The sequence below is a fragment of the Pogona vitticeps genome, chromosome 1 (assembly GCF_051106095.1).
Source record: "Pogona vitticeps strain Pit_001003342236 chromosome 1, PviZW2.1, whole genome shotgun sequence".
NCBI lineage: Eukaryota > Metazoa > Chordata > Lepidosauria > Squamata > Agamidae > Pogona > Pogona vitticeps.
The window spans coordinates 234,658,273-234,684,194 of NC_135783.1; the positions used below are offsets into that span (position 1 = coordinate 234,658,273).

The window sequence follows — 25,922 nt, forward strand, 5'->3', positions numbered from 1 at the left end:
AAACACATATTCACAAGACAATTCTGTGTCACATGTTCGACTGCCAGTTCAATCTCCACATTGATTTCCACAGGCCAAGAGAGATCTAAAATCCAGTCACTCCCTGCAACCCAAACATCCGTAGAGATTTGATACATGCACCAGTCTTTAAGTACAATGCAATGCAATGCAATTTGCTTTTAAGAGTGAAATAAACAAAAGTTGTTGTGCACCCTTAGGACACCCTTCTGTTTTAAGCGAGATTCCAAGCTTCTCATCTGAAATGTGTATGGCCAGGGAAGCTAGGACAGTACTGCAATGTGCTATTAAACTTGAAGGCCAAGATGGGGAAATGGAATTTCATATGCCATGCTTGGGACATGGCTGCATTTCTGGTTTCAAACCCCGTATCTGAGTTCAGGTGGGGAAGAAATATATGTACTAGACCAGTGGTCCCCAACCTTGGGTCTCCAGATGTTATTGGACTACAACTCCCAGAAGCCTTCACCACCACCTCTGTTGGCCAGGATTTCCCCGATGTTGGGGACCACTGCACTAGACAATAGGGGCAATGCTCAAAGGATCTCAGACAACAGTGGTTAATGATCAAAAAGTAGACAGCCTTACCACTGCCGGGGATGGGAGGCAGCTTGGTGTTTCTGACTTGCGGTGCTGGATTGGTCCACGAGCAAGAATCCTTCACTGTCCTGAGTTTCTCTTTCTTGAGCTGCTCTAGGCGTTGCATTGTGGTCGTATGTTTCCTTAGCTGAAGGCTGATGGTTGAGTTGCCAGATGAGACAGTCGAGTCCACAACAGGAGTGCCGTCCTCCAACGCAGTCAGGTCCCCCAAGCTTCCCCCACTGTGCATGTTCATCTCTACTCCACTGTCATTGTTGTTGGTGCTTCCAAGAGGTGACGGTTCACTGCTACATGATGACTGGCCACCAGGACTGGACTGATACATCTTAGGAAGACAAAGAGAAAGGAGAAAATCTCAACAAGTCTGAGATTTCTCTCCATCTGCTCAAAATATTCTTATGTTATGATTCCCTTTTAACGTTTGGACAATGAGGGCAGCCAAAGGATTTATAACTTTTTTTTTTTAAAAAAAGATCACCCTGCCAAACATTTGGATAGTTGTGACCCCTTTTTGTTTCTGCGGATGCTCCTTCTTGGCCCCATTTTTTCCTTTACAGTTACTGCCTCTCTGTGTGCTCTCCCGTGTTTCTAAATATTGTCATTTAATCTGATTAGACGTGGTGGCTCCCACGCACAAGTTTTCAGGTAGTCCTGAAGAGTCTTCACATCAGATCTAGGGTTCTGATTTTGCAGACAAAAAGCATGCTGGTTTAAAAAAAAAATTAAATTCCCTATCCTGTTACATTTTATTGGAGGCAAAAGAAAGGGCAAACAAAACTTTTAATTGTGAAGGCCATTATTAAAACAGCATGCATACTTCAAATTATGAAAAACACATACATGAAAACAGATTGGATGTGTACCACGGGGTTCACAAAAAAGGCATTCCCTGTTGCCTTTTCCACTCGGCAGGCCCTTCCCCCCCTCAGAAAACGTTACATGGGAGGCTAGGACCCTTCTTGAACAGCTTGAGCAACGAGACTCAGCAGGAGAGGGATGCCTCAAAGAGCGAGAAAGTACTGTCCTTTGGTCCCCAGAAGGCAAATTCAGAATGTAATGCAGCAGTGGTTTTAAATATCCCCCCCCCCCCCCAAATTGATATTTTAAAAGTTCAAAGTAAACTAAAAGAAACGATAGTTTATCAGGGATGATTGTAATTTCACTGAAGTGAAAAAGGCAGTTCTTTTTGTTCAGGACATTCTCTTCACTCATTGGCATGGATATTGGATTATAGAGATGGCAGTATATTAGTTGATATATGCACCAGTTATTCCAACTGGTGCATTAGTTACCAAAAGCTCCAGCTGTATTTAGTTACCCAAAGCTCCAGCTGTATTATCCATATCTACCTAACTAATCCTGTAAAATAAGATACCCAGAGTTAACAGTCTTCGGATTTGAATTAAAATGACAGGGAGAAGAGTAGAAAACTTTACGTCTACCTTACTTTACTGAACTTTACTTAATGTATTGAAACTCAAAGCATTAAAAGAATTAAAATCCATACCACACAGATACTACAGCTCTAAGCTTCAATGAAATATAATTTAAACCAGAGCTATCCTATGTGTAAACAAATCCTCATTAAGTGATAAAGCCAATGTGTCCATTATTGTCCGCAAGTGTGATGGCACAGTAATGTGGACACAGGATTTTCATGAGATAAGTGATTTAAGAGATTAAGTTAATTTTTATGACTTTTTCAAGCCCTGGTATGTAAACATCAGGGAGCTAAAAGCCTTGAGGGTGGATTTCCCCCCCTCCTTTTAGCAACAAAGCTCTGTATGCATTCACTCAAGAAACTTAAGCTCTTGATGCTTCTTTGAGATAAACCTGGAACATTTGGTAGATTTTTTTTTCTCCCACTCCAAATTCTACAGAGTGAGCCTGTTTATCTGAAGCAGAATCAAGCCCAAAATGCTGCAGGCACTGTGTACTTCTTGTGGTTCAAAGGATCCTAACATGCTTGTCTGACAGCCTTTATAGGCAGATAAGGGCATGATTTGCAGGGTCAGGATTGGTAAAGGTTTTTTTTATTAGGAATTACATTTCACATTAAGTAAATTTATTTGCAATAAAGGCTAAATGTTTTGTTCTGGCTCAAAGGAAGGGCTCCCCCCTTCCCGGGCCTGGGAATGACGATTTATGATTGCTGATCATAGATGGCTATAGAATTGGAATGCCAGATAACTTTTAGTTTAAAGCCCTCCTCTGCTTTTCAAACCAGAATGTTAACAATTCCAAAGAATACAATTAGGGGTGAACACAATTAAAGGTATGTCAGTTGGTCGTAATCTGAAACAGAATTCCTCATAAGGTCGCAGGGCTAATTGTGGATGGAATGGGAAAATCTGCTCTTTTTCTTACCTTTACTGGACAGTGAAGAAATGCTAACAAGAGCATCCTGTACCAAAGCGATACTGAAATCACCACAGCAATACTGGGGTGAAATCGCACATGAAAAATCTTGCGATCAGTAATAGCACAGTTACATTGCAGCAGGGCTATATTTGCAAAAATGTAACAAAGTCATGACCAGCCTTTACAACACTTGTGGGTTGCCACTCTTGCCGTATGATATATAAATGCCACAAGAACGTGATTCCCTGCGTGGGTCACCCTCACAATGAAGGGGGAGGAACTGCAACTATGGATGGGGAGAGGTTTCTTTGCAGTCTCCACAGCATTCTTGACTGAGTAAGAACGGTGTTTTGAAGAAAAAGGTATGTTGCTTACATCCAACTATGCAATTTGCACATTGCTGAAAACTAGGATAACTAGAGCTATGTTTTAGAACTGAAATCACCAGATGGGTTTTTTGCATCTTTCTGAACAATCAGCTAGTCCTTTTGTGCCTGCCGTGTGTCTGATATGCTTTGCTTCTTAAAGCAAAAGGGCCCTAGAGGCATTTACACAGAAATGCCAAAGATCTTGAGAGGAAAAAAGCTCTTTGTCTTGCTCATGGTTAGAGGTAAGAATATTGTGGGCCTTGAAAATTTCTCATCAAGGTGTCTTGTTATATCTTATAGAAATGAGCATGAAGAATTTAGAGAGTATCCTTTCCACCCCTAAGACAGCACTGCTTGACTGTGGCCACCAATTTGTCCTACAATTTGTCCTTTCCACGTCCTAAACTACAAGAACACACTTTTCACTTTTTTGACACTCGGAAAACTGGTGCAAACTGGGACAGGGGTCCTATTTCCAAATGTAGTTGAATAGGTCAGTTTCATCCTGTAGATTGGGGCTGGGTAGAGGTGATGCCACTCACCCGCAAGTTCTGTGCGTCAAGTGGAAATAATGTTTGGCCCTCTAGATATTGTTGGAAAACAATTCCTAGCAGATAAGTATAGCCAATGGTGAAGAATAATGACAGTTATTACCTATTACATCACAGCCCACAGGGATGCTGCCTCTTCTTCTAGATCAGAGTCACGGTCCACTGAGGCCCTGATAGCCGTACCTTTACTGGGACTCATTTTTCCTCTGTTCACTCCTGGCTACCAGGTTTAAAGGCTGCACAATGTTTGGTCTGCTGCTGTCTTTTCCTATGGCTGTAGACCAAGCTGTCGGGCCAGTCTTGGCAAATCTGGGAGAAGGGCATGCTGTCTAAAGTTGGCCCCTTGGGGCAAAGCCCTGTTTGTCTTACCCTAGTTATGGCCCTGATGAAAAAGATGGAATAATAGGAATTTAGTCCACACGTGGCTATTTTACCACACATGTTCTATCCTGACAATTATAGAAAATGCACATGTGTATGGATTTATGGATTTATTTAGCCACCTCGACAGGACAAAGCACCTGATGTCTTTTGTACAGAGAGATTTGACAAAGACTGTTTATTTGCTCACCTTAGTACCGACTGTCCTTGTGAAGTAGAGTAGAGAAGGTTAAAAGAGGAGAAAGAAAAGGTTGTTAGAACACAGACAACACAAAAGGAAAGACCCGAGGCTATTGATGGAGCTATGAAGAGATGCAGAACTAAGGGTAGAACTGTAACATCCACAACAGAGGTAAAAGAATATCTACTTCTTAAAATGTGATACCGTATTTTTCGCACCATAAGACACACCTTCTCCTCACAAAACAGGGGGGTGGAAAGTCTGTGCGTCTTATGGAGCGAAGAAAACAGATTATATTTTCCTGTTTTCTTCTCCTAAAAAATTGGTGCGTCTTATGGAAAGGTGCGTCTTATGGAGCGAAAAATACGGGTACTTGAAATCAGATGATTAATTACTAACACTGTCAGGCATTCAACTGCATGGCGCTTTGGAAAGTGAAAGAGGCAACATCAGAGGGATGTTCTGGACACTACTGGCTAAGAGACCCAATGGTGAACTGAGAAGGCTCGGGTTCTCAGCTCCTCTTTGCCATGAAGAACTATGTGTCCAAAACTATGCCTTTTGGCCTTAATCTGTCATCTGTAACATGAGTATGCAAATACTGACCTATTTTACAGAGGTATGGAGGACTGAGGTAATGTATCTGAAGGTCTCTGTATATCTGGACTACATAGTTGCCAGAAAGTATGATAACTATGGAGGGATCACAAGTTAGAGAAACAGGACACATACTCTGTTTTCAGAAGGTCCAGCTAAAAGGATTGGTGTGTGTCTGTGTGTGCGCCCGTGCATGCATGCTTCGGACTGAAATAGGAGTGGCAGAGGGGGGAATACACACGGGCACAGGTACAAACATCCATTTACAAAGCAATATTGACGTCACATTCGGGCACACTGTATTTTGCGATACCTTCTTCTCTTCCCTTCTCTCCCCCGAGTATCAGCCAGCATACTTTCCCCCATCCCATCTTATTTTCTTTTACAAAGAGGAATAAAAAGGACACGCAGGAATCCCTATTTGGATTCCCGACTGCAGAGTGCAAGGGCTGAACACCCTTAAGAAACAGGTGTTGGCAATACAGCCAAAGAGGAAACAGTCAAGAAGCCCAGTTGAAAGGAGAAGCTGCTAAGCTGACAGCATAGCTTCATTGTCAGAATAGTCTCCCATTGGTTTGCTGCTGAGATTATCAGAGGAGATGAGGTTGAAGCAGAAGGGGTGTGGGATGGGAAGAGTAAGGAGGTCTGACTAAAACAGTATCATAATTCACATTTGGATTGTAGTCCAAAGGCTTCTCACACCTTACATCTAGAGTACTAGCTCTAAGAAAGCCACCTACCAAAGGCCTCAGAGAGATATGAATGGACTGGGTAATACTCAGCTGGACTTCTGATTTGACTCCAGATAAGGCAGCTTCATAGGTTGTTAATTTTCATATTCTTACCTATTTCAGGACAATCGGGCACCAGTCCACAGAACAGATTTGCCCCTGGAACTCTCACCCAATTTTTAAGTGAAGCAGGATTTTACAAGTCACCAGCAGTGTCATTCACAAAGAAAAACAGTTTCCCAGATGTAACAAAGAGATATCTCCCAACTTTAACAGTGCCTCCTTTTTAATTTTTGGATACTGTATGCAAGACCTTAGCTGTGTCCAAAGTGCTATGCTGAACATGCAAAAAAAAAATTGCATAGGAGTGTAAGGGAGCTTAGTGAATCCTGAAGGGTGAAATTTGGGAAGATGTGTGTAAATGTGGGAATGGAAGGTTAATTATGATTCACCGGCTACTTTACAAATGAACGGGCATCATGAACATTTCACAGCAAGGGTGCCTCTTACCACAGAATTCTCTGTCTTGATTGTTTTGACTTGTAAACAGTCTTCTGTGCCCCTGGTGGTGCTGTTTGCCTCAGCGTGCTCTTCGGCTGCCTTGCCACTCTGCTTTGCACTTGCTTCGTTGTCACTGTTCTCCTTAAGCGCTGGTGGTCTCACGTGAACGTCATTGCGTTGCTTCTTGGTGACATGGGCCTCAGGCCCGTGCACAGTCTTCACATGTTTCCTGAGGGAACTGGGGTCTGTGTATCTCTTTGTGCAGCCCGGAATTTTACAGACATAGGGTTTCTGCCAATGAGAGCCAAAATTTTGAAGTTATATCCCTGAAGCAAATATTTATCTCATATTTCTTGTTGACAATTTTGTGTGAACGACAGCCTTTTTGTGGTATTGGGGGCAGACGCGTTCCATGCTAATGCTGGATAGTCCAACCATGACGCTTTTGTTTTTGAACTGGCACTGATTGTCTGAATGCATCCATGGTGGCCACTGGGTGTGAAGCTGCTTCTGGCAGCCTAATTTCACTGATTCCTCTCACCATTTCCCTCAGAATGATGGAGAAAGGGAAGACTTTTTGGGGAGCGCCATAATTTATGAAGCTTGTATCAAGCAGCTTCATAGCTTCAAAGATGGACTGATAGAACTGCTTCCTTACTCTGAATCTGCTCGTACTGGTCATTAAAATACAATAATTCTGGGGCCCTTTCCTCTTCTCCCAGATTTTGCCCCTTCCTTTGAGTTGCTCAGAACTGATATTCCCTGTAGTACCTCTAAGGATGGACGTGCCCATATTTTACACCAAAAATGTGCAAAGTCTGAATTAAAACTCAACCACTGCAAATTGTCATGGGGTCCCTACCAAAAATACTCCAACACCTCGCCTTAAAAGTATTTTTTTGGCATGATTTGCATTTGTTCCAGTTGCCACAGGAATGTTAAGAGGATTAGCATAGGATGTGGCCGAGATGTGCAGGACATGTCTTCCAGACAACTTTTCTGTGAAATATGTGAGGCCTGGAGGGAAAAAGACGTCCTGTTTTACAGAAAGCCAGCCCAGCCCGGATTTACAATCCATCATCTTTCCCTTGCATCTCCATCACCTGTCAGCTGGGTGGCAGTTATGCTGCAGAGTGAAATCCACAGGCATGCCCTGCTTTTGAAGATGATAATACTGTAACTCTTGAAAGCATGAGTCATTGATAACCGCAGAACAAATAAGCTAAGTCAGGACTGCACAGCTGGTGAGAGAAGTAGGAAAACAGGAAGGTATTTCCCCCACTCTCCCACCCCACACAATTTATCCTTGCCCAAATTCAAAGTGCATTTGCACAAATGTGGTTAAAAGCAAGACAGCCATGGTGCTGTTTCTGAAGGGCTGGATTCATTAAAAGTGACATTTCAGGCTAGCAGCTGCTTAAAGAAGTACTTTTCCATGGAGACCTTGGAAAAGAACCATCCAAAGAATAAGTATTTTGCCGGCTTTCGCAAGAAGTGAGTGTGTTTCTTTGCCTGGCTCTGAGGGACATGGGGCTTTACACCATTCAGAACAATTTCCATTCATTGGCTCATTTTTGTAAGGGCCATGGCACAGTCTGACCGGAACAGGAGATGGAGATGATGAAAGGACCCTACCTCTCTACAGCAAAACTGCTTCAAATTCACCCCAGAATGGACATTTCTGTCACTTTTGACTCCACAGGATTTGGGTAAATAAGGTTAAAATATAAAATGGGAAAATAATGTTTTGAATGAATCCCTGGAGTTGGGTAACAGATGTTTATGTCCACTGTCTGAAGGATTGTCTGGACTTTTTATTCCGGAAAGCAAGAAATAAAGGATTTCCTTCACCACCTGTCTTTCCACCTCACTGGGGCCAGTCACGAGGATCCTGCCATAAACATTCTACCTCTGACATTTCCAGGAAATTCCAAAACTTTTACTTATTGATTTGCTTGGATTGTCCCATCAGTTGGAGTGCTTGATGTGATGCGCAAACAATAACAACAAAACAAGTAAAATCTGTAAAGCCGAAATTGAATAAAACCAGAGACAATTTTGAAAAAAACAATCAGAGATGAGCACCAACTGCAGGAAGGTTCACCAGAACACACTTGTCCCTAGGCAATTAGGAGGCAACCCCAATTGTCTTGGGGAGGGGTTTTCATAACTGGGATACAGCCACATAAAATGTCCATCTAAAGTGTCTATCCTCTTCCCCGTGTTAGGAGGTGGGGCAGTTTTGGTCATGATACTGGGACCAAATATCTGAGTGGGGTAAACAAACAGAAGTATGAGGGCCAAATATACCACCATAGAGAGTGTGGGCTACTCTGTCCACATGGCCTAGCTGGAGGTAAGACTGGTATGTAGAGACAGGTTTCAACTGACCTTCTACTCCAAAGGAGAGATGGAACTCAGGCCAGTCTCTCTCTGTTACCTCCGCAGTGTGGTCATTGTGCAAAAAGTAGTTGTTGACCAAGAGCAAGGTTAAGGCACTGCTTGCTCTTGCTCTCTTTCTTTCATGGGTGGGGGGGGCAGGACGCAAGAGAGCACTCCCCACTGTTATATAATGATGGCTGTGGCCTGAGCAGGAGGAACGCTTCATGTCTTCTCTTAGGGCGTCTGTGTCTATAATTCTGGTCTCTAGCTTCTTGTGCTGTTAGGAGCCTTTGGACCCCCAACATGTCTTCTTTTGAGTTCCAACCACAATACAGTGGTGCCCCGCTTGACGATTACCCCGGTAGACAATGAAATTGCTTCACGATGAGGTTTTTGCGATTGCTATTGCGATCGCAAAATGATGTTTAAATGGGAAAACTGTCTTTGGACAAGCGCTGGCTCTACGGCATGAAAACGGGATGAGCACCGCCTCCTAGGATCAGACACGACTGGACTAAAAATGTCAAGGAGAACCTTTACCTTTACCTTCCTACTGGTAAAGAGGATAGGGTGCCCCCGTTGTTGCCAGGACCTTTGCCACCCTTTCTTTCCTCCTGCCACCAAACCAACCAGGGCTCAAGCAAAGTCCTTTTGCTGCCTGAAGATGGCCCTGCCCCACCCCATTCCACATCTGGAAATCGAATAGTTTGGCAATGGTACATCTTGCTCTGAATTAAAGTGCAATGGGTTAACTGCAGGTCGTGTCGAAAAGAGGTGGTGTTGCACAGAGATCTCTGGCATCTAGCACCTTGACATCATTTTCTGGCCTCTGCATCTACTGCCTTTGGTGGCTGCCTCACTTTGTCTAATGGCACGGCTGGCCCTGACCCATCCCTCTCATTGGTCACAGACAATTTGTCCCTGTAACATATTTTCCACGTGCACTGTTTTCTAAGCATTACCTCGTATCCAAGATCTGGTTTGTCCAAAAAGAAATTGTGAGGGTGGCAGAGGAGATGCAAAACTGACAAGAAGGCATATCAGAGAGATACAACTGGTGTGATGCCACCCAGAGATGGTGGGTCAAAAGCTGTCACTTTAAAAGTCCTACATTCTACTTACCCACAATGATTCATATTAATCATTACAAATAAGGGTAGGGGCTAAATTCTCCCTGGTCACAGCTGCCTTTTTTTTTTTTTTTTTTTAGGAATCCCTCCCCCATTCCTGCTGTTTGCTTAATTAGTGGTAATAGAAATTTCAACCCTGGCCCTAACCATTTGCAGCAGACCATCACATGCTTAACAGTGAAGCCAATTTCCTGCCCTACCCCCAGCTCCTAATAAAATATCTTCATTAGCAAGGCATAAGAAAGCATTTGCCTTGTGCTTCTGTCTCACGTGTCCTTTAGGGCCAGGTGTCCGACTGCCAATGTTGTGGATTTCATTTTGCAACAGCACAAACAGAGTTATTTTGGGCCACTGAGATGTTGGATACGGAAAGCCCCAGGGGGTTCAGATTCAAGGTTTGGGAAAAAGTTTGCTTACTTGTTCAATGTTTCTAGCTTTGTGTTCATAACTGTAAGGCAAACCTGGTGTCCCTCTCCAGCAAAGCAACTGCTAAAAAGCAGCTTGTTATTATGGCAGTGATTTTTTATATCTATTTTTTAAAAAACAAGCCCTGTGTGCAAAGTGTGTATTATCAGCAGCTTTATTTTGTTTGCAAATCCCATCCAGTGTGTAGCAAAGGGTTACACTTACCTCGTTGGAATGCGTCCTGTTCTGGTGTTTTGCTCGGTCAGAAGCATTAGAGAAAGCTTTATTGCAGCCTTCATGCTCACAGACATAAGGTTTTTCTCCAGTGTGAGACCTCAGGTGTGTCTTTAAGTTCTCTAGACGTGAATAGGCTTTCGAACAACCTTCAAACTAAAACAAAACAAAACTGTAGTGTTAATCAGCTGGAGGCATTTTTCCATGTCATCTGGTTTTAATCACCACCTCTTCGAAGAACATAAATCCTAGGCAGATCTTGGTTTTCATGAGCATTAGGGGAAAGCGCTCTTTTTTTTAAAAAAAAAAAAATGCAATTCATAACCTGGGCAGCTGATTTAAAGCAGGTGTCTGTATTTAAAAACCCACCCCAGTCTATAAAGTGGGGGAACCTTGTGGCTTTCCATACTGTACGTTTTTTGGCCTTGCCTATATCTGCCATTAGAACTACTCAGTAATGGACCGTGGGAATTGTAGTTGAGAACCAACTACAAGGCCAAAGTTCTCCTAGCCTTATTATACAATGACTTTGATACATGATTCACATGGGAAGCAGGACTATTGTGGAGACAGACAAGAGCATTATTACACCAACGGATCCCACAATAAGGATGTAAAGTGTGGACAACATATACAGCATCTGTTAATCAAGTTGTTTTTATTGCCAACTGCTTTAAGATGTTGTTCTTTAACAAAAATGCACTATAGGTACATTCTTCAATAAATGATACAACAAAATGCCTCTAACCATTAGTGGATGTCACATGGTGCCCAAATACCTTGCTTGAGCTGGGACTCCCTAAGCAACATCACTCAAGCATTTTGAGAGCCCAAAAGCTGCTCTGAACAATAGGAATTTGCTGTGGGGAAAATCTCTGTGCCAGTAATGTACCAGTGGGAGCAGGGTCTGCCACATAATATGCTGAGCTGAAGGAAAAGGTGGCCCTTTAGATTTCTGTTGGCCTACAGCTCCCCTCATTTCTTGCTCTTGACTAGGTGGCTTAGGGCTGACAGGAAATGCAACACAGCAGCATCTGGAAGACCATGAACTGCTCACTCTTGTTTATATGCAGTCCGTTGCAACTTAGATATATTTGGAAAATGTCTTCTATTAGAAATACATGGTAACATCGCTTCTTTAAATTAGCATACAACAGTTTTGGAAGAAAAGTGTGAAAAAAGGGCTAAGGATGTAATGGATAATTTAAAAATCCCCCCCCCTTTAACAAACAAAAGAAAAGAAGGCTGGGGATGTCTCACTATGTGAAGATAATAAATGGCCTACCACTGTGAGATTTCTTGCCCCTGCCTTGGAGTGAAATGCCAAACTTTAAACAGCAGTAGTGTTAGCAAAAGAACAGTGGCTGCAAAACCCTTGCACTTTTGATAAAAACCTTTGAATTTTGTGCAAAATACCAGAGTTTACATTTACTGCAAAAACCCTTGCACTTTTCATAGAAACCTTTGGATTTTGTGCAAAATGCCAGAGTTCTCCTCCCCCAGTGTTCTATTTTTCTGCAGAAAATGCTTCCATGATTTTTTTTTTCACACACAAAAAAGGGCAGAAATAACAAAAATGTCCATGAGCTCTGGTCAAGTTGCCTGCTAAGGAGAAAATGTTTTACTTGTTTGTTCTTATATGGGAAAATGAAATAAGCCACAATTCACTTCCCCAACAAAGGGTGTCTGAATAAGACACTTTGCTATTTCCTTAACCTGATGTAAGCATCAAAGTATGATGTCTGAAAAGTAAAGTGAGGTGTCTCCTCCACCCACACCTAATTCTAAACAAGGGCTAGTCTCTGGTCTAGTTCAAATCATGTCCCTTGCCTCCATTTGCTTTTAAAGCCCCAGCACATGTTGAAAAATTACTTGGACAATGAACCTGGACAGCGCACTCTCCAACAGATGAGGTTTTAACTGATATTACAGCTCTCTGTGGAATGAATTCTTTGCTCTGGAGTTGCAAGTCGTAGCCAAGGGATAATAGGCGATAAGCTGGCTAGATTGTAACTGTCCAAAATACAGGAGATTGTCTCAGTTCCTAGGATACTCCAATTACTCCAAAGGGCTTTCATGAAAATACTACACTTAGTGGCTAAAGTAAATCAGAAATAGAACTCATTTGCTCCACCAACAGAACTGGAGAAGAACATTTCAAGTGCTGTGCTTTTAGTGCAAGCTTCTTTTGCTGTTCAGCTGTTCTCTGCTTGTAGAAGCTGTATCCTGAACTGTACACATCAAGGATGCATGGGATAGTGGATAAGGATGATTGGACAGTTGTATCATACATAGTTACATGTTCCAGTCTTCACACATTTGCTAGAACACATGTGTAATTTTTTTTGTATATAAATCCAGTAAGCCCAGTATTTGTACATGCAGACACATGTAACTTCCATGTACGTATGTGTGTACACACAGACACACACACACAAACAGAGAAAGAGAGAGAGAGAGAGAGAGATTTTGTTGCTGGTAGCCTCAAGAGAGATGGAGTGACTTTTCAGAACTGGATTTTGTGCATTTCTATAAAAGGCACAGTAATTGAAAATGCAATAATTATTATCTCAAAGTAAAAGTAGTAGCAGTGGATGGGTTGTTTGTGTCAATAAGTGGATCTTTTTGAGCCTGCTCTTTCTGTGTCTTGTAGATTCAGAATGGTAAAAGTACTATCCTCTTCTGAGGCACACTGCACAAAATGCCGAAAACATGGCAAAGGAAGTGCTTGGCATCTTGGTCATATTCTGGAGTGAAACCTCTTGGGACAGGGTGGAGAATGTTTGACAGGCTGTCTCACCATGCCAAGACAGACTGTCTGGACCACATCCCTAGTTATTTGGCACCTTACATGCCAATTAGACCTAATGGCAAAAAACAGGGGTAAGACTTTTTTTTCACTGCTGCTTGACTTATTCATGGATATTATCCAGTTTACTAAGCATGCAATTCTTAATATGCTCACAGAGAGTTTTGTTCTGTGCTTATGTGAAGATGATGGCACTTGCCTAATCCATTTCAATATACCATGCAGGTTGATGGCACTGTTGTCTTACCGTGCACTTGTGGGGCTTTTCTCCAGTGTGCCTTCGCATATGTACTACCAGCATGTACTGTGCCTTGAAGGGTTTCTGCTCCCGTGTACACTCCTGCCAACGACAGACAAACTCCTTCTTTTCCCCATGAATGTGATCATTATTAATGTGCTAGAAGATGAGAAAAGAAGAAACGGGATTGTTACACAAGGAATTCAGCAAAACTGAGGCACTTTCATCAAGGAGACTCACAGTCTTGTTACACGTGGCTTCCCCTCTGGTTTAAGTAGACTTGAAAGATACGGATATTCTATCCTGCTTTTAAAGGAATAGATGTCTGTATTTATTTTGTGAAATGTTTTTACTCTTGCTATGTTAGAGCTTTATATGCTGCTGTTCTAGTTAGTTGTATTTTTAGACTTTACTGTTCCAAACTGTTTTCTTGCAAGGTGTTTTTAGGAGAGTTTACCTTGAGTGGTAGTATAAAAAAGATTTTAATTAATTATTGGTTGAAATCCAGTAGTAACTCACAAATAGAGTAGGACCATTGAATCAGTGGGGATTTGGCGAGTCAACTCCTCCATAGGTTCCACTGATTCCATTGGTCTATTCTATTAGCAATTTACTGCTGAATTGCTTTGATTCAGATACTGGTACACACAAATTTCTCCACCCTCACCTGACCAAGGATCTCTAAAGCCACCCAAAACCGCTAAATGGCCAGGGAACCCTCCTGAAGGGGGTTGACTTTTGTGTCAGAGTAAGAGTGGGAACTGGGCTTACCTTGTTGCATAAACCCCAACTCTCAGTATAGCATTTTAAAAAAATTGTTGGGGCTGCAGTTGAAATGTGGGGATGGAAGGGCACAGTTCCTCTGCCACTTAGACTTGCCTGAATCTGTATCTAGTCCACCAAGTAATAGTGGATATGAAATAACAGTTTTCCATCCATCTGGATGGTGTGGAACTATTGATTCAATGAGTTAAGTGAATCTTTGAGAAAGCCAACAAAGTTCAGAAGAAAGTAATTAGTAGAGCATATAGCTGTTAAGGCTCCTTCTCCATACCTCCACTTGTAACTGTAGAAGGCCAGATCCGGGTGGAAATTTAGCAAGTCTGCAAACTAGCAAGTAAAATACCTTTGACCAAATTTTATATTGAATTTCTAACTCCTGATAAAATCTGACAGATCCAACAATTCTGCAAGTCTGTTTTAACACTAGCAAACTATACTTTCTATAGTCGAGTCAAAGAAAGAATAAATATATGTATTTGAAATGACCTGGATGCTCACTGCGGAAACTCTGCCTCTGGAGCTGATGCAAAAAACAACACTTTAGAGTCAGAAGCGAAGTGGCATCACCTAGCTCTATATATTACTGATTATTTCTATTTCAATTCCCGTTTTGCTGGCTGAGGGACAACCACACACTTGAATTTTAAGACGTCTGGTGACACTATTGCTCTTGCTGTATAATGCTTCTGGGGTTTATTCTTTCTTTAATTACTAAAAATAAAGGCTTCCTCCCCTACAGATCCAATGGAAACCTTTAAAAATTTAATACTTGGATGGTTTCTTGTATTCTGAGCATTTTTCCATTCAACATTCAGGTCTAGCATGCAGGTTGCAACTGTGTATGCCACTGAGATGAAGGATTTTATCACTGTTGAGAAGCAAGGTTCTGGAGAAGGCAAACCCTCATTAAAAAGCTGGATTAAAAAAATGAAGGAAGGCATTCTATTTTGTGTACATCTTTGTCAACAGCTCTTAACACACTGCTGCCTAACCGCTCATTCTAGAGTGTCCTGCTTACACCTCCATTGATTATTGCCTATACTGGTGTGCTACCCAAGTACCTTTTTGTGTTACCTACTGGAGATCTTGAGACCAATCCCCTTATCCATTCTACTTGCTCTAGGGCTGCAATGAGCAACACTACATCCCCACCCCCATTGCTTTTAATTTTTTTTTTTAAAAACCCATCCCGTTCTTTCCCTATACAGTGGTGCCTCGACTTATGAACTTCTCGGCTTACGACCATTTCGAGTTACGACCAGCTCCGGTCGCAAAATTCTGCTTCGACTTCCGGCCGGAGCTTCCAGTTATGAACAGAAAAAGGCAGGGGGAAAAGGCGGGAAATTCAAATTGCTAACTATTGGTAGGCGAAGAGGCTGCTTCTTTGTAGCTCTTTTGCCCCAAAGGTTAAAGTGAGTGCGACTGGAGGAGGCTTCGGACTGCCTGGTAAGTTAAGGTGCTGCTTTCTGCTTTTTGTTCTGGGTGGGTTCTGCACTGTGGTTTTGAGCTGGAGGGTATGTTTCTGTGCTGTGATGGGTCTTGGGGGGTTTGTGTTTTTTTGTGTGTTTCCCCCCATTTCTGATGGGTCCTGGGGGGTTGCTTGCTTTTTTGGTTCCCCCCCATTTCCTATGGGTCTTGTGAGGTTTGCTTGCTTTTTGGGTTCCCCCCATTTCCTATGGGTCTTGAGGGTTTGCTTGCTTTTTGGGCTTTCCCCCCGTTTCCGATGAGTCGGAGGGTTTGCTTGCTTTTTGGGTTCCCCCCATTTCTGATGGGTCTCGAGGGGTTTGCTTGCTTTCTTCTTTGCTTTTTTTTGCATTTCCAATGGATCTTACATGCTTTGCTTGCTTTTCACTTTGCTGTTTTGCATTTCCAATAGGCCTTGCTCGCTTCGCTTGCTTTTTGCTTTCCTTTTTTGCATTTCCAATGGATCTTGCATGCTTCACTTGCTTTTTGCTTTGCTTTTTTGCATTTCCGATGGGTCTTGTACGCTTTGCTTGCTTTTTTGCTTTGCTTTTTTTGCTTTTCCGATGGGTATTGCACTCTTTGCTTGCTTTTTTGCTTTGCTTTTTTTGCTTTTCCGATGGGTATTGCACTCTTTGCTTGCTTTTCTCTCCCCGCCCCCTTTTCAGCCAGAACGGATTAATCGCATTTCCAATGGGTCTTGCAGTGATTTTTTGGGTGCAATTTTTTTCTTCTGCTTGAATGGATTAATTGCATTTCAATGGGAAATGGTGCTTTGACTTACAACCATTTTGAGTTATGACTGGAGTTCCAGAACCAATTAAGTTCGTAAGTTGAGGCACCACTGTAATAATATGGATCTGTTTAGATGTCATAGACATGTCAGATCATGGGTCCATTTAGACATAAATGCCAAATCATGATCTGGCATGAAGTAAATGAGTCTTCTGCTTACAATTCTTTCCTCCATCCTCCCCCACTACCACCTTCCTGCAACGTGACCACTGCAGCTGCTTACATTATTTCCTGGCTTTTGGCAAAGTAGTATATCACAAAGAGGGAAATCTGCAGATTATGCAAACTGTTATTTGCTCAGTTTGCACAAAATGGCAAGAGTTCTTTTGGTCTTTTGGGGCATAATAAAATTTTTAATAAAAAATGTAAAAACCAGCAACTGGTTGGCAGATGAGCAATCAACTTGTACAAGAGGGGAAAGAAAGGTAGAAGAGACTGAGTGCAAGAGAAGAGGCTTGCTTCTGCAGTGCTAAGCCAGGATACTAAAACCATTTTCCCTGGTAGTAACTTTACCTACCCACCAAGCCGAACATCTGAGGATGGACTGGGATCCATGTCACCATGTCCAAGTGCAACACTCTAAGCACAGTACAGAGCAAAATTCTGTAGCAGCCAGGAGAAAACCACTTGCTGGGGTCTCCTGTTCCTCTCTTTCATTTGTGCTTCTTTTGGAATCAACATACCTAAACACCATTTACATGGTGACTTGCTTTCCATTTCTCACTCTAGGAGCTGTCTTTCCGCAGTAGGATATTCAACAGACAGTTGAACTGGAGTTTGTGGTGACCCATCTAATGCATTACAGAGATCCAGCTGGTTTGAAGTCCTGCTCTGATACGAACCTATCCTGTCTCACTGGGGCAAACACTATCATGTCGTCTGGGGCAGAGTGTAGGGAGGACAGCCACCTTCAGGTGAACACATGAAGGCAAATTTCTTTCTTCTACGCAACACCTAAACGTAGAGCTCCGTCCTGCTTTTCCCACCATCCATTTGAGCACCAGGGAAGAAAATAATTCTGGAGCAAGCCCTCCTTTGGGATGTGCATGCTCACACATGCCTACACAGCACCAGATTGCATCACTCAGGAATTTATTTAAAAGTCTAGGAGAGATTAAGCCTTTCCAAGTTGCTATAAATTTTGTGACCTCCTCAATTTATGTATAAGAAGAGACCCCACCTCCCCAGGAAACTTAATTATCCCAGCAGGATATATATAGTTTCCCAGCATTCTTAACTCACAGATGCTGAAGAAAAACACAACATAATCGATAGAATTATTTTGTACCATCAAGTGTATCTGGAAGGTTGCCATGATCTGGCTGGGTTTCCATATGTATGTGGCTCATCATTTGAATTCTGGCTCTGTGGTATAGTGGAGAAACCCAAGAACAAATCATTTCAGGCCACCTCCAAATCAGCTCAGTCCCAGTCAGTCCCAATTTGGATTTCAAATATTGGGATATAAACAGGATCAGACAGTATTCATACAGCTCTTCTGCAGGGACTATCATGATGAGCACTTGCCCTTCCAAATTTACCACTGTGCTATTGGTTACAAGATATCACGATAGGAAAGGAGCAGAAGAGCCACAACGTATGACCTGGGTCTCTTTCCTGATATCACTCACATGGACAAGTTGCTCCTGAGTGTCATATTCTTTTGCACACCCTTCCCAGTGACAGTTGGTTTCGTAGATGACTTCAGGCTCCTGTTTGCACTCGTCTTTATCCAGTTCCTCTTTCAAGTCTGTCAGGTGCTCCTGTAAGAAAGAAACACAGCGTCTTCTCTATAAGATAGATGGACTTTGCCCAAACTCCCTTGTCACCCATAGATTACACAGCAGAAGTCAGGATAAGAAAGAAAGAAAAGAGCCACTGCCCGGCAACAGCAGCACAGCATGCCTGATGAGATGGAGAAGGACTGCACAGTCAGAGGGGCATCTGCAGCAGGAGAAGGAGAAGACAAGCACTACTTGTAGACCTGCCAACCAAACGCATGCTCAGAGATTTGGTTCTTTATGTGCATTAACAGGGCACATCTGCAGTCTTGTGGCTCTACAGCTGCTTCGTCTGTTTGTTCATTCTCTTACTTTCTGATTGATTTCCCATGCACCTAGTCGGCCTTCTGTCCAAGGGCTCAGGACAGCTCATAACAATGAAGACAGGCTAAGGAGCCATCCGTGTATAAAAATAAAAATTAAGCAAGCAAACAAACACCCTCAAGAAAAACTGCACTTCAAAGTCAGGGAGCTTCAACCACTTACACAGCAATCCTGCCAGCTGCGACCAGCTCCCCTGCCCTGGAGCTTTTGAAGAACCCAAAGCCCTGCTGGCAAGGCGGAAGTAAAGGGGGAAGCAGCATTCCCCCCCCCTTCCTTTTCTTTTCTTTTCCTTTCCTTCTCTCTCTTTCTATCTATTTTCCTCCTCATGATGTCATCAGCTCTAGATCTGGCACAGTTCCACACACCCCTCCAAGGGGGCATGTTTGGGGCACGGGTGGACATGCATTCTGTGAGCCCACAGCCTCTCCCAGCACATCCACAGAAGGCTTCTTGGTCCACCCTCGGAAATGTGCTGCAGAAAATACATTGATACACGGTTGCATGACTCTCATGTCACTAGCTCAGCCCAGGGGGAGCCACAGTCCAAGAAAGAAACAGCATCCTTGCACCTTGTACTTAGAAACCTATTGTTCTCAGGTTAGCTTATTTTATTAAGATGATAATATGCTCACCTGGTCGGAGAAAAAGTCAGCCCCATTCATGCATGTATGAGCCTCCCACCTCTGGGAGGGTGAGTGTGTCCAGTCTTTTCCATTCCTCCCTGCCAGTTTCAATGTCAACAGGCCTGAGTATAAAAACCCTTTGGGTTGCCCAAGTCATGGTTGCCCCTCCACTATGGAAAGCAGGACTGGTCATCCATGGGGGTGCCATGTCTTAAACGAGACCATGCCCAGCTGGACACGGTGGGGCCCCCAAGCAGGTGAAAAGACCTGCATGTTTCCTTTTGCTGTATTGATAACATGCTGCGTTCATGTCAACCATCTATGTATGCAGTAAACCTTCTAAGACACCAGTGGGAAGGTGCCTTAGAAGGTCTTCTTCAGAAATCAAAAGAAGAGAACTTCCTTTGGGCTCCAGCTGATTCAACATTACCCATTAGTACAGACAGAGACACAAAATGCCTCTTTGTCTGTGAAAGCACATGATGTACTCGGACATTTTCCAGATAAAACAGAAGGATGACAGGACTTTGCTCCATTTTATGCACACCTTGCTCCTCCAGAGGCAAGACAGCCTGAAAGGGACCAGGCAGATGTTCTGTTCTTGGGCACTGACTTTGCATAAGATGCACAGCAGCCCATAGGGTGCAAATTCTAAGCACACTCACTGGAGAGTCATATCCCAGTGAAACCAAAGGTGATTTAGGACTCTTTGGCAGATTACACAGCAACAAACCCAGGCTTCCAATAAGCAGTGTTTACAAGGGAACTTCCTAACATGATGCAGCTGCATGAAACCTGTATTTCCAAACACTTGTAGGTAATGTTTAACTTTCATATTTTTGAATGTGCATTTAAAAAACATCTTCGATGTGTAACTAGAAAATATAAAGTGCGAAGAAACCCTTGATTTTAAATAAATCACAAATATTAGGAATGGGGTTTTAGAAGGCAACATTCAGAGCTGCAAGCAGAATTAACTAAGCAGCAAGTCAATTCATATTGCTTCATTCCTCAACAGAAACTCAAGAAAACAAGAATATTTCTTCTTCCCAATGCTCTCTATCTAAGAGATGCCACTCTGTGACCTGATTAAGATGAGAGTAAAGCGGGTTGGTTATTTCCTGCCACGTGCTGCTGCCTGCCATTGTGTGTTCCTAAGTCCAAAGCTCTGGAGAGATGCCTCTTTGCCCTAATCGTGCTGACTACAGCATGTTTATCTTTCCCAGATATGCTATCTTCATCAATTTTACCAGCCCCCTGATGATGGCACATGTTGCTGTCCCCATGCATCATGCCAAAACCCGCTTCTGAACTGGAGCCGAAAGAGGAATTTGTCATCAACTCTTCTGTTGGCTTGACAATAGCATCACCTCATATTTCATGAAAATGAAGTGCCCAGAGCACTCCCTATAGTTTACAGTTGTGATAAAGAACGGCCGAATAGATACTGTCAGCCATTAAACAGTTTGGAAGTGCACAGCTCCCAACAAGAATGCAAAAGCTGGTGGGCTGTTCTGGGTGTCAAATACGGTGTCACCCAGGTAAAGAATGCCTGCTGACGGTGAGCAATTCCTTCCTGAACAGGGATCGCTCCTTTCTGGAGTGTTTCCTGCTGACAGACAGGATCTCTTTGTAATCTATGTTTGCTCAGAGACATTGTTCCTGCTTGCTTTGCACTCTGCATGTGTCAAACCTCTTTTTTTTTTTTTTTAAGGAACTGGGCAGAAATATGGCACTTCTGCTTCAGAGTTCTGCGACCCAAGAACTCACAGAAAACCTCTTTCCAATCATTCATGAAAACCCGCACCTGCCCATTATGCTGGGATGGAGGGCAGGACATCTCTTACTTTGAAACACACCCTGCTCATCAATTGTGTTCATACAACCCACCCACCTTCAGAGCCAACAAAGTGCTGCCGCCTAGATTTTTTTTTTTTTTGGCTTGCTCATGCTCTGGAATTATTATATGTTTAAATGCTGCCATAGGACTGCGATCTGGCAGGAGAAAGAAAGGTTTCCAGTACTGTTGCTGTTCTCTGGGCTGGAAAGTGCCATCCCATGATGGAATCTACTCCAATAACGGCAAAATCATTCGTTGTGAAGTATCTGCCACTAACTCTAGGCTACAGAAGAAAATAAAACATGACGTATGTAAATCCCTAGCAAATCTAAGATAGGGGAAAATTCATCTCTAGTATAATAATAATTCAATCCTGGATTTGGGTGTACTGTACTCATTGAACTGGGGGATAGGTGGGGTTTGAGTCAACTCCTCTGTAGGTTCTATTGATTCAATGGGCCTACTGTAGTTGCAACTTACTACTGGATTTCAAGCAGTAATTTAAAAGGCCACGACACCGCAGTAAATACATGTAGGAGATTTGTATTAGTTAGGAAGGAGAGCTTTCTTGGACTACAATTAACAGCATCCCACCGGCAACATGGTCATTGACGGCTCTGGTTGAGGAGTTCTGGGTGTTTTAATACAAGAAGTAATTTTCACAGGCTTGGCTATGAATTTCATTCCCTAATGCAGAGGTGGGAGCGCTCAGTGGGTCTGAGGACTGCTTTCCAGATTTCCCAGGAGCCTCAAGGCCACATTCCAAAAGGGAAAGGGGCTAATTTGCATATTTGATTTTAAATTAATTTTGGAAAAAGTATTGTTTTGGTTCTGTGCTGTGAAGATTGCTGCAATGGGTTTTTGTTAAATGAAACATGAATTGATCTAAAAATGCTTTCTAAGAAAAAACTGGAAAAGCTTCCTTTGTGGCCATTAAAATAAAATAATACTTTTGAGAGTATGGAGGCCTCAGGGGTGCTCAGGGGATTCTCAAAACATGGCAAAATTGCCCCCATGTCCTCTAGTGGACACAATGAGATTACAGAGCACAATTTTTCATTTTAAATATTTTTTGGAAGCGCATAGGCCAAGCTGGGGTAGGGGGGCTGCATGTGGCACCCAAGTTATATATTGCCTTAGTGCAATGTACCCCATGGCAATGAAACAAAACAGGAGGTTACTGGCTGGGGTTAAGAAAAAAATATATATTACAGAGAACTGGAAAGAAAATGTGGAAGGGTAGCATTAAAAGATTAGCACTTTGAGAAACCAACCCAGCTTTCACCAAGGAACATCTTTCGAAGTTTTCAAGAGGGGAGGTGTTTTAGGCCATTGCAATGAAAAGAATGTAAGTCTTTAAGCTGCCCTTTTGTGGCAGCTTAAAGACTAGCAAGTCTTATTTGGTGTAACGTGCTATACATTGTGGCCTCCTAAATCAGATGTGCAGGTTGCAGCTTTAATCTGCAGATTTTTATACAGATGTTTGCTGGGAGAGTCCAATTATTGGGATGAGGAAACTGAAAAGCAAAAGGTGCAAACTCTGATCATTACTTGTAGTTATTTAAAAATCTGAAATCTGGCAGCAGAACTGAGATTTTAGCATAAATGAGCTGATTAATGCTTGTATAATAATAAAAAGCTGAATATGCCAAAGGAAGTAAATATGTTTTCTAGTTGCAATATAATATTTAATCTGTATGTTTGGAAGAAATCATTCCTTGTTTTAATTTGTATTTTCTACACTTTACCCTCATTTTCCCCTGCATTTTTTCCCTAAAAAATCACTGTATGGTGGATTCCTATGGTGTTCCAAATCATCTGTAGTCTTTTTTTTTCCTCTTTAACAAGCAGTAGAAACTTTCAGCTAAAAGGAATAACCATGTGACGATAGTGTCACCAGAGACATGGCAGAACCAGAAGAATGGGAAAATGTCATTATTTATTTAGATATGCACATGTACCAGCAATGTACATGACTGCTTTTACATGGTTCTCCTATTCCCATTTTGTCCCAAAATAACTCTATAAGGTAGATCTAGCCAGGATTTGAACTATTACACTAGTAGCTCTCTGAGGTCAATGGTTACAAAAAAAAAATGATTTAAACACTGGAATACTTTGGCAAAGGACAATACCACAGTTGTTGTGAATTTGCGTATTTTACAAATTTGCATAACAAGCGAGTTAGATCACTAGGATTGGAGAATTAGAATACGGCCATCCTAAAACTTCATGTATACTTTATTGCTTTAAGGCATCACTTGAACTTTATTGTCTTTATAGTGCTGCTGTTCTTCTATGGTGAACTCTTTCATCACATCGGTCTGTCCAAATGTCTAAAGTTCTTATTTCTCACACTTGTAAAATTAATGGAAGTGTGGTTCCACATTAATGAATGTGTGGTACTTTCATATATTATGGGCATTCTATATGATGTGGGATTGCAGATTTCATCAATATAACAAGAGTTCATCATAGGAGACCAGTAACCATGTCACAAAGATAGCATATACCGTAAATTTCTATCTGTGAATAACTCAAATCCAATCTGCTGAATTTTCCCCAAATGAGATACATAGCTTTGGGATATTAAGATAACTTCCTTGATAGCCTAGATGAGGAGAGACACCCCATGATTTTGAGGACCTCATAAAAGGGAGATGAACACCATCACTGGATAGAAAGCTCTGAATAAATGCATTCCGAAAGACAGAGATGTGAATCCTGCTGATGTCATAATCGTGGCCTTCCATGTTTTCCAAGCAACAAATCTATTGCTTTGGAATCTACTGCCCCGTTAATGAATGCACGTAAGAATTAACTAATGTGTCTTAAATAGCTGTTGGGAGTTACATCTTGGGGTTCATCAGCTCAGGCATTGAAGACAAGGTGCATCAAGGGGTTACCTGAGCAGGTGGGGAAGCTGGTGGTAGAGTCTCCATTTCAGTCTTGACTTTACTGCGCTTATTGATTACTGGATTGACAGTGCTGCTGACTGCTGACTCACTGCTGTGCTTGCTCTAAGGAAAGAAAAATAGGGGTGGGGCATGAAGACATCTTATTAATATTTTCAGAGGAATATAGTAATATCATCATTTATGACTGGAGATGGAGGCCCTACACAGGTTATTGGAATGCAACTCTCATTGGCCCTAGCAGCAGCAGTCACTGTGGAAGGATGATGGGAGCTGCAGGCCAACATCATCCTAATTGGCTATCCCTGACATTATATAACAAATTCACCAAACAGAACTGCCCATTTCATTGCAAATCGTGTCCCTCATTCACATGTGTCAAGACATGTATGATCTAAGTAAAAACACAGTAAGAAAAAAAAAATGAAATGAACAGTTTGCTATCCTATTTTGGTGCCCACATTTTCCTGCCTGAGGTAGATAGGCCACAGTTTGCTTAATGGTGGGGTTGACCCTGTCACAGTTTATGAACAGGAGCTGCAAATTAATTCGTGACAAGAATTAATTCAGCCATGCTGTAGGTCTTCTATTTACTTTTGAGCTCTGTGTTTGTCATAGCATATGGTCTCACTCTACCCTGTATCTTGCATTCCAGGAAGCTTTCTTTTGTGATTGGTCGTTAGAAGGTTTAACTTGTAATTTGTAAGTCTGATTGCCCAGGCTGTTATCTCAAAACAAACAAACAAACAAACAAACAAAAACCCAAAAAAACCCCACCTCACATTGTGGGAAAAAGGGGAAAGGGTATCAGCTTCGAAGTGTGAGCTGAGCATTTTGTCACAGTTTCAGGCTTTGTTGCAAAGGCCACAATGTCACATAAGTGATTTGCTGTTTGTTTAAAATAAACTTGAATTTTGCAGTGAAACACAGAGGCAATGGAAAAGATTAAAGAGAGACTCTGCATCTTTCTAAAGGGCTTTGTCGGGAGCCAGTTAAAATCTTTCCAGATGCTTACCTGGTTAGAATCAGCTATGCAATTGCTGCTGTTGCTCATCTGAGCAGGTGTAGAGTTCACAGAGATGACAGCCACATGCTGCCGTGCAGGGAACGTTGGCGACGGCTGTATGAAGGGAGGTGTGTGTCCAAATGCTGAGCTCAGGCCTCGTTGCTGATTCAGAATCTGCTGGTATGTCACTGGATTGATTGGGTGAGGGAAGGTGAAGGCAGGACTGGAGGAAAGGCAGGGGAAAATATAATAAGAGAAAATATTATAATACATTGTTGAGAATAATGACTAATTCAGAGCAGGGCAGTCTGCTTGTTAAGGGAGTCAGGAGAAGGTCAAAATTTATGAGTATCTTTTCACTCTTATGCTGACTAGGGACTTTGGTAATTGTTATCTGAAACAGCAATTCTTTCCAAACTCTCGTCTGTAAGAATTTGAAACTTGACAAACATAATGGCATTTTCCAAAGAAGTAATTTTAGAGCTGTTTCTCCCTCTTTTTGCTATTCCTTTTATTATCTTACAAGGCCCATCTACCTCACCAGACCTGGCCTTTGCCTATTGCCTGCACTACATTTGAAGAGTACAAAATTATTCGGGGGGGGGGGCTGAAGTCCTGAAAGAGCCAAAGTTCATGCATTGTTGGTACTTTTTAAAGTCATGGATCACTTAAGGTGAATATCCATACCGAGATATCAGGCACCACATAGGATAATCTCCTCACATCTTTAGAGTTGGTCAGTCATAATGTATTGTACTTTGTGACTGAGATCAAAGAGTAGCTTCATTTCTGTGTGGGAGACTTACACCATAGAAATGAAATCAGATTTGCACATGCTTCTTCTCTTTCTATAACACTGGCTTTGACGACAGGGCACATGAGACTCAGGACACCTCAGAATGAAAGC

General features: G+C 42.3%; 1 protein-coding gene across 2 annotated transcripts in view; it reads right to left on the minus strand.

Moving 5' to 3' along the window:
- The window catches only part of GLI2 (GLI family zinc finger 2), a 284,491-nt gene that overhangs the window by 7,886 nt on the left and 250,683 nt on the right, over nt 1–25,922 (minus strand). For both annotated transcript variants that reach the window (XM_072985243.2, XM_078377808.1), the window contains 7 exons: nt 25,025–25,238; nt 24,001–24,114; nt 18,158–18,289; nt 13,497–13,646; nt 10,432–10,596; nt 6,299–6,580; nt 607–943 (listed from right to left, as the gene is read on the minus strand). In XM_072985243.2, the coding sequence (XP_072841344.2) occupies nt 607–943; nt 6,299–6,580; nt 10,432–10,596; nt 13,497–13,646; nt 18,158–18,289; nt 24,001–24,114; nt 25,025–25,238 (1,394 nt within the window). The remainder of the gene's footprint in view (nt 1–606; nt 944–6,298; nt 6,581–10,431; nt 10,597–13,496; nt 13,647–18,157; nt 18,290–24,000; nt 24,115–25,024; nt 25,239–25,922) is intronic.